Genomic DNA, 18,492 nt, shown 5'->3' on the forward strand with positions numbered 1-18,492 from the left:
AAAAGCTGTAAAAACAGCTTTAAAGTCCATTGTGTGAGATGGAGTCAGTAAGAAATGCCTTGAGATCCTTTATTAGGAAGACTCCAGGTCTGAAAGGAAGTTTATGGACTTAACTAAAGTATTCACCAGTGGAATGAGAGCAAGACATTTAATCCTTGTTTGCCTCAGTTTCCTCATCTGTAAAGCTGGGATAATAATACCTCCAAGGCTTCTTGCAAGGCTCAAATGAAACAACATTTGTAAAGCCTGACCAATAGTGGGAATGAGAGCTCACCAGGAAGGAGAGGATACCTGAAATTTTGCAACAATATTCACTACATTGTGATTGGGTAGGCCATTATTTTTCAAACCTTCCTTAGCAGACTGTATCTTCCCACCCCAGAAAGATGGGCTTCTGTAGACCAGAGCCAAAACTAGCTATTTATGATGCCTGGACCAGTACAAACCACTCCCAGGGTGAATGGCAGAAGATCAAGATGGAGGGACACCAGAGGGATACCTTTGGATAGAGACATTGGGCTACTGTGTGGCCACTTTGGGGGAGGCTACTGCTGAAGAAGGATAATAGAGAAGGTGTCAGGATAGGCCAGGGAAGAGCTCTCCTGGGATGCGTGGCCCTGGGGTGGAAAGAAGTGGGCCATTGGGTCACTTCCTACTTTTTTAATTCAATTGATTCTTTGGTGGAAGGATTGGTTTCAAATGTTTAAGCTCCCTTTACATTCAGCACCCTGGGGACAAAGCTCAAGCTGCCCCTACCTTAGTTACAATTTTACTGTAGAGCTCATCCGTTGCACTATTTACTGCCTAAAAACGTTTCTCTTGCCTAAATTTCCTGCTTGTTCTTTCATGGTTCATAGATTTTTTTTTTAATAGAAAGGGATCTTAAAGCTCATTTAGTACAACTTCCTTATTTTACAAAAGAGGAAACTGAGGCCCACAGATGTTAGATGGCTCATAAGTTTCCAAGATTCAAATCCAGGTCTCTAAGACCTTGGATTTCAGGATTTTTCATTCCACTTTGCTTTTGCTTTCCCTGTGTCACATTTTTCCATCTTTCAACCTCCCAATATAGATGAGAACTCCCTCTGTGCCTTTACATTGTTTTTTTCTCCTTTTGTTTCTGCCTTTATTTCACAAAACACTTTATTCTTCCTGGTGACTCAGAGAATAGACATGTTTTCTTTTAACCCTTTCATTTTCTCCTGTTGGGATCTGACCACTAATTTCTTTTTTTAGGTAATAACCATCTTTGAAAATAAAAATGTGAAAAGTAACCCAGTCAGCCTTATTTACTTTGCATTTTCTGTATTCATAGCCCTGAACTAAGTCCTTTGGGAAATGCTTAACTAATAGCAACAACAACAGTGATGATGATGATGATGGCAATAAGGATAAATCAGGACTTGGCCATCACCACCAGAAATTATAGACAGTTAGTCCATAAGGAACCTGGATATATTGATCAATGCAGATTATACAAGGGAACAGTAGAAACTTTGCAATGCGTCATTTTTGCCTCTCTTTGTATTCTCAACATTCAGCACTGTGCCTGGGCCCATAGTAGGTGCTTAATAAATTCTTGTTGACTGGTATCATTGCAGGTTGCAAATTCGGGCCTACCAAATACATAACAGAACATGACCTAGTGGTTAGAATTAATTACAAATCAAAAATTCACTACTTGTCACATCCTGACAGATGACGGATCCAAATACTATAAATATAGATCTCAAAATATACTTAAGATAATAAACCACACTGCAAGTGGGCCACTATTACAGACCAAAGTGTTCCAATCACCCAAACACAATGTTGATTCATTAAAACTTCTTAAGAACAACACACTTTAAAAAATAGATTTAGTAGGGCGGCCAGGTGGCTCAGAGAGTAAGAGCACCGGCTCCAGTGTTGGGATGACTTGGGGATTGAATCTGGGCTCTGACAGCACCACGCCCAGAAATAACTGGCCGTGTAACCTTGAGCAAGTTACTTAACCCCGATTGCTCATTAAAAAAAAAAAATAGATTTAGCTGTATCAAATGCCTGTAATCTCCAAGTTACGTCGAACAAAAGTCTTTCAAAACATAGAGACTGAGCAGAAGAAACCAAAATCATATGAGAAAAGGATTGAAGCCAATATCATGTCTTGTTATCTTTTCTTCTACTAGAGTTGTCCTGTAAATGCTCTCAGTAGCAGCTAGGGGGTGCAGCGGATACTGTGCTGAACCTGTAGTCAAAAAGACCTGGGTTCAAATTTGACCTCAGACACTTATTAGCTGTGTCTAAGCAAACCACTTATCCTCAAACTGCCTCTATTTCTTCTTCTGTATAATTAAAATCATATTAGCACCCAGAGTTTTTGTGAAGATCAAATGAAATATTTGTAAATTGCCCAGCACATAGTAGGCAGTTAATAAATGCGTTTCCCTCCCTCCCTGCTTCCAATGAACTTACAGAAGATGAGTTCACATCCATCATGATTCTTTTATTCAACTACACACAAAACTGTCATTCTATGCACCTGCACAATAGTCCAAAGAACATAAATGTAAAAGAATGATTCCAGGAGAGTAATTTGTCCCAGGATCCTTTCTGTCTGAACCCAATAGAAAAGGATGACACAAATGAGATGAAAAACAATGCAATAAGGGGATGGATTGGTCCTATCATAGACTGGTTGAGAGAACTCCCAGGTGAGAAAACTTTCTCCACTAACACAGGTTGATACTTTCTATAACTTATACTCTTAGAGATCAATGAGAGGTTAAGTAAATTATCCAAGGTCATACAGCCAGTGTATTCAGGCACTTAGACTCCACCTTCTTGGTTCTGAGTCCAGCTTTCCAGCCACTAAGCCATGGTGCCTCTCGAAGCAAAAACAACAGGGAAATAAACATTTATTAAGCACCTGTTATGTACTAGGCACTGCCCTCAGTGTTTTACAAATATTATCTCAATTAATCCTCACAACAAACATAGGAAGTAGATGCTGTTATTATCCCCATGGGGAAACTGAGGCAGACAAGTTAAGTGACTTGCCCAGGGTCACACGCTTAATAAATATCTTCAGTTGAATTTGACTCCAGTCCCAGGGCTCTATTCACTGTGCCACCTAGCTGTCTCTATAATAACAACTGTAATAATAAACTACCATGTATATGGTGCTTTGAATTTTGCAAAATATTTTACCTACATTCTCTCATTTGATCAAAGAAAGGGGTCACTTGATAACTCAAGGAACTCTCAGTTTGAATGGGGAAATAGTCCCTACCTAGGCTCCTAGTCTGATGGGGGTAGGCAGTTCCTACCTTCAAAGAGTCCCTGCATGATGGGGGATGTAAAGTCTAATATGGGAGACAGAACATACCCAGGAGTAAATATTAACAAATAAAAATGATGAAAAATAAAGATAAATTCTAGCCAACTCAGATGCACCAAAAGCTAAAGGACTGGGGAGCTAGGGCAGAGCTGCTAAAAAGATCGGGGTAACCAGAGAAGATTTCTGCAAGGCAGTAGACTCCAGCCCAATTTGGAAAGGGCAGGGGAAGCAGAGAGGAGGTTTGTGCGTGTCTCTGAGAGAAAGTATTGTATTTGTATGCCTTCATGGGTGGGTCCATGCATGTGTATGTGTTTGCAAGGGGGTGACCACAATTAAGTGTCTTTGTATGCGTTTGCATGTGCTCCAGGATAGAGACCAGGTGCAGGTGTGAGCTGTTATTACCACCCAGACTCAGTGGGAATGATCGATGGATGGGTCTTGGAGGGCCGGGAGCGGAAAGTGATAGCAGAGCTCAGGGTTCACAGCTCCTGACTTCGAGGGCTGGAATCAGGAGGGTGGCATTGTCTTAATAAATGAAGTTCCACCTTCCCTGCTAGCTAATTTCCCATCTGCTTTTTCGGTTGTTCCACACAACAATAAGGAAGACTTCCTCTTCTGGGCCCCAAGAGAGGCCCCAAGCTTTCCTGAAAGCTCTTCTAGCTTGAGCTCCCCGTCACCCCCTACTGCCCCTTCTGCAGCTACAAGTACTTTACTGACCTTGCCTCTCCTCTCCTCTCCCCATGATGGGAACCATCGGCAGCCCAGGAACACTCCGCCTCTGTCCTCTTGTGCTCTCACAGGCGTTCTTTTCCCCTACGCCCCTCCCAATTACTCAGACCTGATCCTGTCATTGGAAGGTTATACAGGCACCTTCTGCACGGTCCCCCCTGGCCCTGCCACCGAGGACAGAGGCATCGTATGTATGAAGAAAAGCCTTGATTCTAAAGTCAGGGAATTTAATCTCATGTCTTGCTATGCTTCTTCCCAGCTGCCTAACCTCACTCTGAGTCATAAGAGTCTTGAGCTAGAAGGGGCCTCTGAGGTCATCCCGAATTTTACAGTGGAGGAAGTGGAGGCCTGGAGACCTCCCCCATTAGACTGAGTGTGAGCTCCCCGAGGACAGAATTATCTTTTGCCTTTCTTTCTGTACTCAGGGCTTAACACAGTGCTTGGCACATAACAAGCATTTAATACACGAGCATTGACTGACTGCCCAGAATCACACGGGAAGTCAGGCACTGACAGGGCTGGCAATCCAGCCCCCTACAGTAGAATGGGGGATCTTTGAGGACAGACCATCTCCCAGAGCCTAGGACAGTGCTAATGAATATTTGTTGTTTGACTGATGATTAATTCCAAATTCAGGACTTTGAGCCTCAGTTTCCTCATTTTTCCATATCTGTGTGAGACCAAATTCTCTTCATACTCTTCAACCAAAACAACTTATTGAAGCAGAATGAATGAACAAACAGCTCTGAAAATCTAGCTGTTTTCTCTTAAGTTATACATGAAAGAGATTTGCAAAAAAAAGTGTAAAGACAAGGGGCACTAAAATTTTTTTCATTTCAGAAAATATAGTGATTTATGTGATCATGTCATGGGCTTATCATTATTTTAATGAAAAAATAAATATACTATTAAATATGATTATTAAACAACATACAACAATATATTACACACATAATATGTTGCTATAATATATCATGCAATGTTATATATTATCTATGACAATAATTTTATAATAATTTATAGTATTATATAATATATAAAATATTATATAATTTTATTATACATCATGTAACACTATCATATAATATGATATATTTTATTATAATTATATATCATTATCATATAATTGTGCATTATAATATATAATGTTATATAATGATATTGATTATAAAATATAATTAAAATAATTATTAAATACATTAGCTATATAATAAATATACTAGCTAATAATTAATACTAGCTAATAAGTAGATAACATTTATATAGTGCCTACTATGTGCCAAGTACTTTAAAAATATCTCATTTGAACCTCACAACAACACTGAGGTGTCTTATTATTCTCATTTTACAGATGAGGAAATTGAGACAAGAGGTCAAGTGACTTGCCCAAGGTCACACAGCTAGGAAGTGTCTGCACAGCTTCATTTCTAATATAGTAAATTTCAATAGATATAAATAACACACACACACACACAAACTTTTGTGGGGGAGGGGTGGGTAGGGAGTCCTCAACAATTTTTAAGATTGTAAAGGGGTCCTGAGACCAGAAAGTTTGAGAACATCTGGGCTGGATCCCGATGTCGTCCTCCAGCTTGAACAGTAAGATTTATGAGATCGAATTCAAAGGGTGAGGGCCAGAGTGGGATATCTGATCCTGAGTGGGCAGCCCCACGAATAACTCCAGGGAAAGGGAGCCACGACCCCACATCAGCTGCTTTTGGGTTTCCCTTAAATCCTTTAGCCCCAGTCACACATGTCTATTGTCACTTGTTATTAGAGCCATACATTTAGAGATGGAAGGTAGCATAAGGCCGCTGAGATCAAGCCCCTCGTCTTACAGAAGAGGAAATGGACCAGGAAAGGCTAAGTATTCTGCCCAAGGTCACACCAGGAGGAAGTAGCAGAGGTAGGATTTGAACCCAGGTTCAAATATCTCTAATTTGAATTCCCACTTCCATTCAGCACTCTTTCCATTGTGCTCAGAAACCTTTTTAATGATATGGACGGTGATGATTTCTGGTGGTGTGGGGGAAGTCGCTCTGCAGGCTCCAAAACAGAGAAATCTCCCAACTCAATCAAAACACAGCTGAGGAGGGAGCCAGTCTCAATGAATGAAAGAAAAAGCTGGTGTGAGACAGAGGTGCTGAATTGGGTAAGTGTCACATGGCCTCCTTGTGATGAATTACCAGCTGTTAGAAACCATTAACAGAGCCAAATTGATTTCATTTTAAAAGCAGAGCCTTTTCTTATCTTCCATGGATTATAGCACAAGCTGGAGCTCTGTGTATGTAGATGTGTGTGTGTGTGTGTGTGTGTGTGTGTGGGTGGGTGGGTGGGTGAGGGGGTGATTGTGTGCAGACTGATTGAGAGTCTGAGGATGTGGGAGTGTGAGGCTGTGTGTGTGCAAAGGTGAGAGTGTATGGGTGTGAGCAATGTGAAGGTAGAAGTGTAAGAATATGTGTAAAGGTGAGAGTGTACATGTGTGAGGGTGAAGGTAGAAGAGTCTAAGGAAATGAATGCCTGTGTATTCAAAGGTGTGTGTGGGTGTGAGTATGAAGACACAAAAGAATAAGGGTGAGATGGTCAGCATGCAAAGGTGAGAGTGTAGGGGTGTGAGTGGGAAGATAGAACAGTATAAAGATAAGTGTGCAAAAATGAGGTATGGGGTGAGAGTGATAGAATATCATAAGTGTGCAAAGATGAGAGCATGTGAGTGTGAATGTGAAGATGCAAAAGCATAAGTGTGAGATGGTCGATGTGCAAAGGTGAGAGTGTAAGGGTATAAGTGTGAAGATAGAACAGTATAAGTATAAGTGTGCAAAGATGAGTGTATGATTGTGTCAATGTAAAGGTGAGAATGTACATGTGTGATTTTGAAGGCATAAGTCTAAGGGGGTGAATGTCTGTGTGTGCAAAGGTGTACATGGGTGTGAGTGTGAAGATACAAAAGTATAAGGGTGAGATAATCAGTGTGCAAAAGTGAGAGTGTATAGGTGTGAGTGTGAAGTTAGAACAGTATAAGGATAAGTATGCAAAGATGAGAGTTTATGGGTATGAGTGTGAAGATAGAAAAGTATAAGGGTATGAAAAAATGAGAAAGTGAATGGGTGTGTGTGAAGGTATAATGGTAAAGGGTGTACAAGAATATGTGCATGAAGGGAAAAATGTGAAAGAGGAAGATAGCTGATGGAAGGAATGTGAAGGAGTAAGAATATCCAATGTCTAAATGTCAGTGTGATTGTGAGGATTTGTGAGATTGAGGGTAAGAATGAGGGTCTATGAGTGTTCGAGAGCAGAAGGGATGTGTAGAAAGGTGAGGGTGTTTAAGGATGGGATGGTGAGGATTAGAGGATTACATGGATTAGAGGGCTGGAAGGGGCCTGACAGACCATTTCAACCCAACCTTCTCCTTTCTGGGGGTGGGGGAGACTTGAGAAGGCAAAATAAGGAAGAAGGCAATGACTGGGAAAGAGGCATCTCCCCCGATTCCCTAGTCACTGTGTTGAGGTAAGAGGCAGTAGGAACTAAGGCAGCAGCAGTTCAGCCCAGAAGGCAGAATGAAGGAGTCCTGGGAGAGGGCAGAAATAAAGCCCTTCAGAGATGAAGGGTAGGGTAGGGCAGGGAGGCTGGAGGGAGAGGTGACTGGGTGAGAAGGAGGACAAGGCTACTTCTATTAGACCAAAATCCAGGGCCTCTGGTCTCTGGGGCTCAGGGCAGGCCTCTAGGGTCAGGACTAAGTAGAGAAAGGGAAGGTGTTGGACCAGTTGATCTCTAGTGTCTCACATCCCATGTTCTAAGATTCTGACATTCCTTGTTCTAAAGTCCCTTTCAGCTCTGACATTCTCTAAGTAAAGCCCACCCCCTCCTTCTTCTGACTTTTTAGGCCAGGGGTGGGGAATCCGCACCTCCAGGCCACATGTGGCCTTCTAGATCCTCAAGTGAGGTCCTCTGATTGAATCTAAACTTCACAGTACAAATCCCCTTAATAAAAGGATTTGTTCTGTAAAACTTGGACTCAGTCAAAAGGCTGCACTCAAGGACCTAGAGGGCCACATGTGGCCTTGAGACCACAGGTTCTCCACCCGTTAGGCTCTAAGGCCCTTCTAGCTCTTGATATTCTGGGTTCTAAGATCCCTTTGCAGTTTGACATTCTGTATTCTAAGCCCTCCACCCCCCACCCCAGCTCTGACAGTTTCTGTTCCAAGGTTCCTCAGTTCTAAATCTGGTAATGACATTCCTTCTCACATTTTCACTGCCCCCCTCCCAAGCACTTCAGCTGGCAGTTTTGCTGAGGGTACAACTCTTGGGGGGTGGGGAGGGGGAATGAGAGTAAGGACAAGCAATTCGAGGAGGGACACTTTTTGTAAATGCACACATATTTTTAATGCCAGAAGCATGATTTTAACAGGCAAGGGAGGCACTGATTTTTGATAAGTCAAAGCAAAGACTTCCAATGGACAGCAGCCAGAGGGGGTGCCATTTTCAAATGGGGTGTGGCAGGAGGAGTCAATTTTCCAACCTTGCCAAGTGTCTAATCAGCCTCCACCAGGCTCTGTGAGGGAGGAGAGAGGCAGATTGATCATGGACGGAGGAAGGAAATCTTTTACTGACTGAAATCCTCAAACCAGAGGATCTGAGTCACTGAAACTCTAGGCTAAGAGGGCTCTGATTAGCATAGAAAGCAGACTGATGAAGACAGATAGGCAGACCTGGAGAGAGGCATTGAGAGGAAGGGAAGTGGACAGTAGGTGATACAGAGCTTGAGAAGGACAGGATGGGAAGGGGACAGGAGTAAGGAAGACTAGGGCTCAAATACTATCCCTCTGTGCCTCAGTCTCTTCATCTATCAAATGAGAGGACTGGGCTTACTGGTCTCCAAGGTACTTCCCAGCTCTAAACCTCATTTATGAGTCAAAAAATAGTTGAGAGGGGCTGAGGGGTTGGGCTAGGTCTGGAGAACAGTTTGTCCACGTTGAGAGGACACACTCAACTGTCTGGATCCACAGGGCTTTGTCCTGAGTCCAGATGGGAGGAACCAAGGAACTCCAATAGGGCTGGCCACGAGTCCAAGGTTTGGGAAAGTGTCAAGACACTGTCCCAGATCAGTCAAAATGCTGACCCAATCCCCAGGAAAGGGTGGAAATGGGTCTATCTCTCAAGGCAGAGAAAGAATGTTTTGACCTTCCCATCTCAGGGTTAACGGAGGTGTGAAATAATGGGCCCAAGCCTAGAATGTCCCTAACACAGGTGTCTCTGATCAGGTTTCATTCTGTGTCTAGGGAACAAGACTCAGGGTTCCCGGCCCTGTAGATGAAGTGAGGGTAATCTGCGTGGTGACCGGAGACACAAGAGAAATCAATGATACAGAAATGGGAAGATCGAAAGAAAGAGAATAGGAGAGAAAAGAGAAAGTGAGAATGCAAAGGTATGGAAAGACTGAACGGAAGAGGGAAAGAAAGGAGAGAATGAGAGTGTCGAAGTGCGGTGGACAGCGTAGAAAAAGGAAAAGTAAGCAAGGGAGTGCGAGAGAACCAGAGAGACAGAGAGAGAGGTGAAACTGAGAAAACAGAAAAAAGAGGGAAGGTGAGGAAGGGAGAGACTCCGGAGTGAGTCAGAAGGAAGAGAAGAGGAGAGACAGAGAAGGGAGCGGCTGCTCTTTCCCCCTTATACTCAGAACTCCTTGCCCGCCCCTCTGTCTCCTCTTCCCCCTGTCCCCCAGCCCTCCGCCCATGGAGCGAGCTCTTTCACAGGTGACCCACATTTTTCCAGGGACAGATAGCGCGGAAGGAGGGCAAATTCTCCCGGGCACCTGGCTGTGAGGCCGGCCCAGGAGCTTACCTGTCCAGCGCTCGGGCAGCCCGAGGTAGTGGCGAGCGGTGTGCCTGCCGGGGCGCAGGAGGCTAAGCGGGACTGGTGCGCCTCCGAGAGCGCAGAGGAGACCGCTGGCGGACTAGCAGTGGGAGAATGTGCAGATGTGAGAGGGAGGGGAGGGAGGAGGGGACGCGAGAAGTGGGCAAGGGGAGGGGACACGGGGCGGGGGAGGGGCGCGCAGGGAGAGGGGACCCGGAGCTGAGTTACCCGGGGGGCGGGGGCGGGGGCGGGCTAGGCAGCCACCAGCCGCGGGGCCAGGGGAGGTCTGCCGGCTCGCCCACCTGCCCTACAATGCGGGAGGCGGCAGGGGGCCCGGCCGGCTCCCCCCGCGCGCTCCCGAGCCCCCGCGCGCCCCCGCCAGCTGCTCTCCGCCTGGCGGCTCCCCAGAGGCAGAGGCACCGCGCGAGAGAGAGACTTGGAGACAAAGAGAGCAGACAAAGGGCGGCGCGGCCGGAGGCGTGCGGGGGACCGGCGGGGGCCCGAACCTCCCAGTACGTACGGCCCCAACTTGGCCCCCATCTCCACCCCACCCCTGCTCCCATCTTCCTTGCTGGGGTCGCCGAGCAGGCTCAGGACCCCAGACTGGGGACCCAGATGCGGGTGATGTAAAGCATCTGGGCCCAGAGCCGGTCCCCGGGCCCCTTTCCTTCCCCTCCCTTTCCCTCCCTTCTCCTCCCCTCCCCAAAGTGAACGGATGCCCAGAGCCGCGGGGGACGTGAAGCGGGACCCCAACAATGAGATCAAGGCAGCCCGCTCAGCTGGCGGGAGCGTCTGGCCGGGCCGGGGACTGGCGGTCCCCAAAGAGATTATCCCCTTTTCCTGTCAAATGGAATGGAACAAATCAATGGGGGGAGGACGAATGGAGGAAGACCAGTGGGGCCTTGGCGGAACATCAGAAAGTCAGAGTCGTGGGAGAAGGCGGGGCGGCGACCTTCCTAGGGCTTTAGGGTTTGCTGTGGGGTGTGAGTATGGGTCGTCGCTGGGACTTTAATCTGAAGAGGTAGGGAAGAGCAGTGCGTTCGCCCTCCTCCCCATCCCGAACACCTGGGCTGATCTCAGCTGTATGTGTACTTTCTCAGTTTCACTCCTCCTCCAGGTTGGAAAAGAAAAGGAGGAGTGAGCATCTCTGGTTTCTCCTCCCTTCACCCCCCCCTCCCCGCCTCTCTTTCCTTTACTCCCCTCCTCTCTCCTTTCAGTCTGCCACCAAACCCATGGGGGCCAAATTAATGCCTCACACTTCCCGACCCAACTATTGAAATCACTCAGGCCCTGAGCCCAGGACAAAGACCCTGCCCCAAGCTCATCCATCAAACTGCAGGGGAGGTAAGAAGGGGCTGGCACTGACTGGAAAATCCGTCTCAGTCTCCTGGAAGAGCTGAAGCCCATGAGTCCCCCCCTTCCACCTTGGTTCCCACTTCCCAGCCCCTGAATGGGGGAAGATGGAAAAGACTGGATTTATGGGTCCTCTAGCCCCCGTAACTCAGTGCCTGGGTCACTTGTGCCATGTCTAGTGGTATGATCAAAGGATACTAGCAACTGGAGAGGATGGGGGAGGGGGTGAGGGGGGTGGGCTAGTCCCCCAGCTCTTTCTCCTTGTAGGATGCATGGGAGTCGGGGAAATGGAAATCATTGGATTCCAAATCAATGGAGTAAAGACAAGAGAAATGAGAATTGTTTCTTTTTGGTACTGAGAAAGAGGGCATAGCTCAGACATGTTTACTTTACTGAATTGAACTTCATTGCTCGGTACCTTCCAAGGGGCAATGGGAGACTGGGGAATACTCGTGTAATTGATGGTAAGCCAGGAAGGAAGGGAGAAGGAAGATGCTTCCTGGAAGGTTTACAGCCCGGCCAAGTGCAGACCCAAGGAGTCACATGGACAGAAGCCTGGACCCCACACTTGTGCTTCAGTGGCCCTGAGCTCTGCCTTCTTTCTACAAGTGGCAGGGTGCTATTGTGGGGGAAGCATTTGATGAGAAGACAGGAGGGGGTCTGTCTCTGCCTCTTTGTGACCCTAGACAAGTCCCTTGACCCCTATGAGGCTTGTTTGTTAAATGGGGGGATTGGACCTTAATTCCAGGATCTCTTTCTATTGAAGAAAGGAAGGAAATAAACATTGAAATACCTGCTATGTGCCAGGCACTGTGCTAAGTGCTTTACGGATATGATCTCCTTTGGACTAGGGATCTTTGATTCTGTGAAATGTCCTGTGTCACAGGTAGGACCTTGCTGAGGACGTGGGTGAGGATGGTTTTTGCATTGGCCCATGTTTCTTGGGGGAGCCTGATGTTACTGGCTTAAATGACTATGGTGGCTCAGGCAGGAGGGACCAAGACCATATGGGTTATGGGATAGCCTTCTGAATACTCAAGGGCAGCTTTGCCTTAGCTGCCAAAGGAAAATAATTATGGTGTTCCAGTGGACCCCAGGACCTCCTGGATTTAGACATAATGTGAGTATGAATGAGGGACACTTTAGAACCCCCTAACCCAGGTTATCTCAGCAGGCTTGCATTCCTTGGAAGTACATTGTGAGCTCAGAGGCATATCTGGGGTGTGTGTGTGTGTGTGTGTGTGTGCTCGAAAAAAAGACTTACAAGAGAAACAGCAGGTGTGAGACAGTGTTGTGTAGTAGAGTCAGACCTGGCTTTTACCCTTCTGCAGGATAACCTCTAAAGCACTTAGAGGCTACCCTATTTTTCTGCATCAGATCTAAGATTCTTGTGTTGTGTTCTGGGTACCACATTTTAGGAAGATGAGCTGGAGAACATTCAGAAGAAGGAATTGGGGGTGGGAAGGGAAGGGAATAAACATTTTTAAGTGCCTACTATGTGGCAGGCACTGTGCTAAATGCTTTCCAAGTATATTTTTGATGCTCACAACTATTCTGGGAGGTGAGTGCTGTTATGATCTTCATTTTATAGTTGGGGAAATTGAGATAGAGGTTAAGTGACTTGCCCAGGGTCACACATACTGTCTGAGGCTAGATTTGGATTTAGGTCTTCCTGACTCCAGGCACAGTTACCTAACTGACTCCAGAAGAGGATGGTCAGTAGGGTGATTGGACTGGAGACCATGCCATGTTAGAATCATAGCTGTAGTGTTGGGAGATGACTCAGGGGGCATTACAGGCCAAGGGCCGTTAATGACTTAGCCAGGGTCATATAGGCAGAAACTAGAATCAAACCCAAGTCTCATCACTCTTTCAGAATCTTCTCCAGGGCTTTTTCCAGTGTTGCCTAAGGGTGACTATCAAAACTCAGCTACAGGAATTCAGCCAGGAAAAAGAAGACAGGCAAGGAGTGGTGACTGATTTCCAATCCTTGAAAGTTTGTGCTTCTCTGTGCCCCAACTGGCAGTACAAGGAGCCATGGTTGAAGCTGTAGAGGAGACAGTTTAAGCTCAGTGTAAGAAAAGATTTACCAACAATGAGAAGGGTTCTGAAGTGGGATAGGCCACCCAAAAGTGGGAGACAGTGGGTCCCCCTGGAGGTCTTTAAACAGAGGCTGGAGAACCATTGGCCAGTGGTTGTTGTAGAGGGCAATTTTTGTTCAGGGCTGAGTTCAGGCAGAGTTACCTAGTAGATAGAAAACTAGGCTCTCAGTCAGGGACATCTGGGTTTAAGTTCCTCCTCTGATGTAGACTGCCTCCTTCCTTCTGGGCAAATCTCTATGATCAAAAATCATCCAAGAGCTGTGGGTTTGCACTGGTAGAAAAAGTTTCCATCCTGGGAGTTCCCTATATTAATGACATCCATTCCCACCCCTGCCCCCTAAAAAGGGTTGGGATCAACTAGGTGGCCACTGAGGTCCCTTCCAATTTGTAGCTTCTTTGACAGGATAATTTTATCAGTGAGAACACTCCCTTCATTGGCAGTAGGTCAGCAGAACATTGGCTCCTTGAAAGCAAGGACTGTTCTATTAAAAAAAAAAAACCCAAAAGCAAAAATCTTTCTGTCTCTAGTGCTTAGCACTGTGCTCTGTTATAATATTAACAGTTATATTTCTGTAGTACTTTGCATATATTATCTTATTGGATCTTCACAACAATCCTGTTGGATGAGTTATCTCTGTTATCTTCATTTTGCAGGTGAGGAAACTGAGCCTGAGAGATGTTAGGTGACTTGCCCAAGGTCACATAATTGGTTAGTATCTGAGGGTGTATTTGAACTCAGGTCTTCCTGAATCTCATTCCAATACTCTATTTGATAACAGACTGGTTTTTTTTGTATATAGCAGGTGCTTAATAAATGCTTTTTCAATTGAATTGAATGGTGTTTGAAAGTTGTGGTGGCCAAAAATACATCACCTAATGGCCAACCTAGTGATGATCATAGGATCCTGGATATAGACACAGGGGTCATCTAGTCCAAACTACTCATTTTACAGTTGAAACTGAAGCCTCTTTCAGGTCATCCATAAATCCATCCATCCATCCATCCACCCACCCACCCACCCATCCACCCGTCCACCCATTCACCCGTCCATCCATCCATCCACCCATCCATCCATCCATCCATCCATCCATCCATCCATCCATCCATCCATCCATCCATCCATCCATCCATCCATCCATCTATCCATCCACCTATCCATTCAACAAGCAGACAAGCCACAAGCTTTATGTGAGGTTTATGGCTCCATTACTCCCACCTCCTTTGCTTTTTTGTTCCCAGCTTCCATTTTAAAATCTTCTCTAGTGTTTTCCCCTCAGGGCCCTGCCACATTTCCCCAGGGAGCTGATTGCAGTTGGCAAATACTCTCTCTCCTCCCAAACATTTAGCCTTTTATCTTAGACTCCCTCCTACCTTGTTATCATGGGAAATGTGCAAATTATCTCAAATAACATTCCACCATGCAATGGATATTTCAGACTGTCATAAATTAACTCCAAATTCAATCTAGACACCATGACCATCCATCAGCATGATATAATCAAGCTCGTGAGGAATCTGATTACAGTGACCCAAATGGGAATAACTAATGTCCTTTCCTCATAGCATCTGCCCTCCAGACGATCTCTTCTCCTTTGTTTGTTTACAATCTGTCCTTCCCCCATCATCCTTTCCCCAAATCCCTGCTAGGTTAGGGTTAGAGTCTGGGCCTCATCTTTCCTAATTCTGCCACTTAGCATCATTGCTTCTGCCTTCCATGGGTCAATGGTTTCAAGGCAGGAGAGCCCCCCAGCTCTCTCCTTGACTATCTATGTGACCTTGGACAAGTCCGTTCTCTTCTCAGGGTTCCTTGGAATGATAGATTTAGATCTGGTAGGCACCCTCTATTCCAGGGAATCTTAACCAAAGGGTATGGGAATTTGGAGAGGAAAAAAATTACATCTTTATTGTCACTAACCTTTAACTGAAATTTAGCATTTCTTTCAATTATGAATTTGTTTTAAAAACATGTTTCTGAGGAGTCCATGGACTTCACCAAACACTGCCAAAGGGCTCCAAGACACTAACAAAGGTTAAGAATCTTTGATCTAGTCCAACACCCAAATTTTAAAGATGGGAAACTGAGGCTCAAGGTGATTAAAAAAGGGTATATCTAGCTGTGCTGAATCATAGTTATAGAAATAGAAGGGGACTCAGAGGTCATCTAGTACCCCCCTCCCATTTCACAGATGAAGAAACTGAGACTTAAAGAAATAAATCGATTTGCTTCAGGTCACACAAACTGGGGTTTAAACCCAGGTCTTCTGACTCCAAGTCTGCAGGTCTTTCCACTGTACTACAACTGCCCCTGGTCCTGAAGTCCAACCTAATGAGGCAGAATAAAAACAAACAGGGTCAACACTTCAAGCTGAAACAACCCCCTACTTGGATTTGGTTTCTTCCTTTGTAAAATGAGGAGATTGGACTAGTAATGGCGTCTGACTTTTGTCTTTTCCAATATGGTGGGAGATTGATTCACATAAATACCCGGAAGGCAAAGGTTCACATGCCAGATGGTTGGGATTGGGGGTGGGAGGGAGGCAGTTCTAGCTGTATGTAGATTACTGAATGAGGAGAGGAAAAAAAAAGATGGTGGCAGAGAGAAGAGAAAGAGGAATCGGGAGCCCCCCGGAAATTGCTTCCTAAGAGTTATGGTAGTTGTCTCATAAGGTCCCTAAAGCTAAGAACATGAAACCCACATAGCACCCCAATAATGCAGGGACTGAGTGGGTTGAAGGGAGGCAACAAAGGCTTTCCCCTTGAAGGCTACAGTCTAAAAAGTCTCACTAACCTTCAAGGGGAGCAAGTGACTTCGTTTCTCCAAATTTAGTTGGCTTAGCCAAAAGATCGATCTTTGGGCATAATTTTAGGGCCACTTAATTCTAAACCATATAAGGAAATGGAAAGAGCCCTGGATTTGGAATCAGAAGGCTTAGGTTTGAGTTCTACTTCCTCTGGGTCTGTTTCTTTCTCTGTAAAATAAAGTGGCTGACTAGGTGATCTCTCAAAGGTCCCTTCTGGTTCTTGACCCTGTATAGTCCAGCCCCCTCATTTTTACAGAGAAGAAACCAAGGCTCAAGCAACTTGCTTGGGGGTCACAGAAGTAGTAGTCAGGATTTGAACCCAGCTCTTTTGACTTCAGAGACACCACTCATTTCACTGTACTACTCTGACTCCCTGGGGGATCAGTTGCCTTCTCCCCTTAACTGCAGAATCCTTTCCTTTCATTGGGTCAGTGTAAAAGCAAATACTCCTGGGTGTGTGTGTGTGGGGGGGGGGGGGGGGGGGGGGAGTGGTGTCACAGTCAGTCAATCCATCTGCACTTACTGAGTTCCAGGCACTGAGGAGGTAAAACAAGGAATGCAGACGTTCCTACTCCTATGGAGTTTATATTCACTCTCACAAATTAAAGTGCTAATGAACTTTGAACTGCTGCCTTCCATAAATGTGAATATCCTTTGGCTAAAGACTAGAGATAGGCTTCCGACAAGGATCAGCAAACACTTAAGGTTGGATTCCCTGAATTAGCAGTTGATTGCTAACCTTTCTATCTATGTGACCTGTGGGAAAGAATTTAATCTCTGTAAAATGAACTGATTGGCCAAAGATCAATCAACGAGTATTTATTAAGCATCTACTATGGGCCAGACCTGTGTTAGGAGCTGGGAACACAAGTACAAAGAATAAAACAATCCCTATTCACAACGAGTTTACATTGAGTTAATATATGTAAAACGTTTTGCAAACCTTAAAAAAACACTATATGAATTCTAGTTATTATTTTTAAAAAATAAAATTGTATTTATATTTTTTATTTTCACATCGAATAGATTTCCTCTTGTATCTCTCTGGCTTCCCCTCCCAGAGAACTATCCTTTATAACAAAGAATTGAGTTTACATTTTAATTAAGGAAGATAATGAACCCGAACAAAAATATGAAGTTAATAAATACAAATATAACAATAATGATAGCTAGCGTTTAAGGGGTGCAAGGTTATTTACATAACTTTCGTTTGATCCTCACAACAACCCTGTGAGCTAGGTGCTATCGATGTGCGAATTTTACAGATAAAGAAACTGAGGCTGAGGTTAAGTGACTTGCCCAGTACCCATATTTAGCACACTGCTAAATATATGCAAGGTCGTTAACTAGTAAAGTCGTCTGGGAAGGAAGAAGTTGGGGGGATGAAGAAAGGAAGGCTTCACGCAGAAGGTAATAATAACAATAACACCTAACATTATGTAACGCTTACTATATAAGCCTGGCACTTTGTTGAACGCTTTACAAATGAAATTTCACTCGATGATCTCTAAGGTTTCTTTGGGCTTTGAGAAGTTACGGGTTTTAAGTTCCTTGGGGACAAGGCTTCTAAAGCATCCCGGCTTTGTGGCCCTTTCCCACCTGTCCAGATGTTGCCAGCATCTACGCCGCTGGGGGCTCCGCGGAGCGCGAAGGGGAAGGGCGGAGAGCGGCGTCGGCGCGGATCCGACATAGGGGCGGAGCCCGGGAGCAGGGCGGGCGCTAGGACCCAGTGGGAGGTGGTGGGACGTCACCCCGCCGCGCGCCTGGGAGACCGGAGTTCCGCGCTGGGGCCGCGGAGAGAGCCGGAGCCGCAGCCGGAGCCGGAGTCGGAGTGTCTGGGTTCGACCGTCCCGCGCTGAGCGCCGGCAGCCGGTACTGGTCCCCTGGGTTCGAGGGGAGGAGGGGGGCCGGGCGGGTGGGCATTGTGTAGCGGGGGTGGGGTGGGTGCAGGGCGCTGCCCAGCTGTTGCTACTGCTGCCAGCCGTGCCAGCAGTGCCCTGGACCCGCGGCTGGAGCCAGATGTGCGGTCAGGAGCGCGGGAGAAAGGCTCGCAGCCTTTCCCTTTCCCAGATCTCCCCCCTCCCCAGAATACCCCCTTCACGGCAGCTGCGTGTTCCGGGGGGCCCCAATTTTTAGACGATCATTCCAGGGGCGCCCCTTCCTGCCTCCCACCTCCTCCGACTCCCCACAATCCTGGAAATCCCAGGAAGGGGGACGTGGAGACTCTGAACTTTCCCGGGCCCTCGCCTGCGTGCAGTCAGGAGTGGGAGGGCCTTAGATCCAGAAGACCCGCTCAGGCTTGGTGAACGAGAGCCCCTTGCTACACCCCGGACCCCT

The 18,492-nt window shown here is 46.0% G+C and overlaps 2 protein-coding genes across 8 annotated transcripts in view; one reads left to right on the top strand and one right to left on the bottom strand.

The window, feature by feature from the left end:
- Window positions 1-10,008, bottom strand: part of DRAXIN (dorsal inhibitory axon guidance protein) — a 39,492-nt gene extending 29,484 nt beyond the window's left edge. Inside the window, exon 1 of the mRNA XM_069078280.1 lies at window positions 9,887-10,008. The gene's annotated coding sequence lies outside the window, so the exon portion shown is untranslated. The remainder of the gene's footprint in view (window positions 1-9,886) is intronic.
- The window catches only part of MAD2L2 (mitotic arrest deficient 2 like 2), a 108,883-nt gene that overhangs the window by 73,348 nt on the left and 17,043 nt on the right, over window positions 1-18,492 (top strand). For 5 of the 7 annotated variants that reach the window (XM_069078966.1, XM_069078967.1, XM_069078962.1 and 2 more), the window contains exon 2: window positions 17,932-18,027. In XM_069078966.1, coding sequence (XP_068935067.1) covers window positions 17,932-18,027 — 96 coding nt within the window. Of the gene's footprint in view, window positions 1-17,879; window positions 18,028-18,492 lie in introns of those variants that run through there. The other 2 variants (XM_069078964.1, XM_069078968.1) reach the window with 2 other exon arrangements.

Source organism: Petaurus breviceps, unplaced genomic scaffold, assembly GCF_028583685.1.
Source record: "Petaurus breviceps papuanus isolate PSGF00001 unplaced genomic scaffold, PetGlider_PUasm1.0 91041, whole genome shotgun sequence".
NCBI lineage: Eukaryota > Metazoa > Chordata > Mammalia > Diprotodontia > Petauridae > Petaurus > Petaurus breviceps.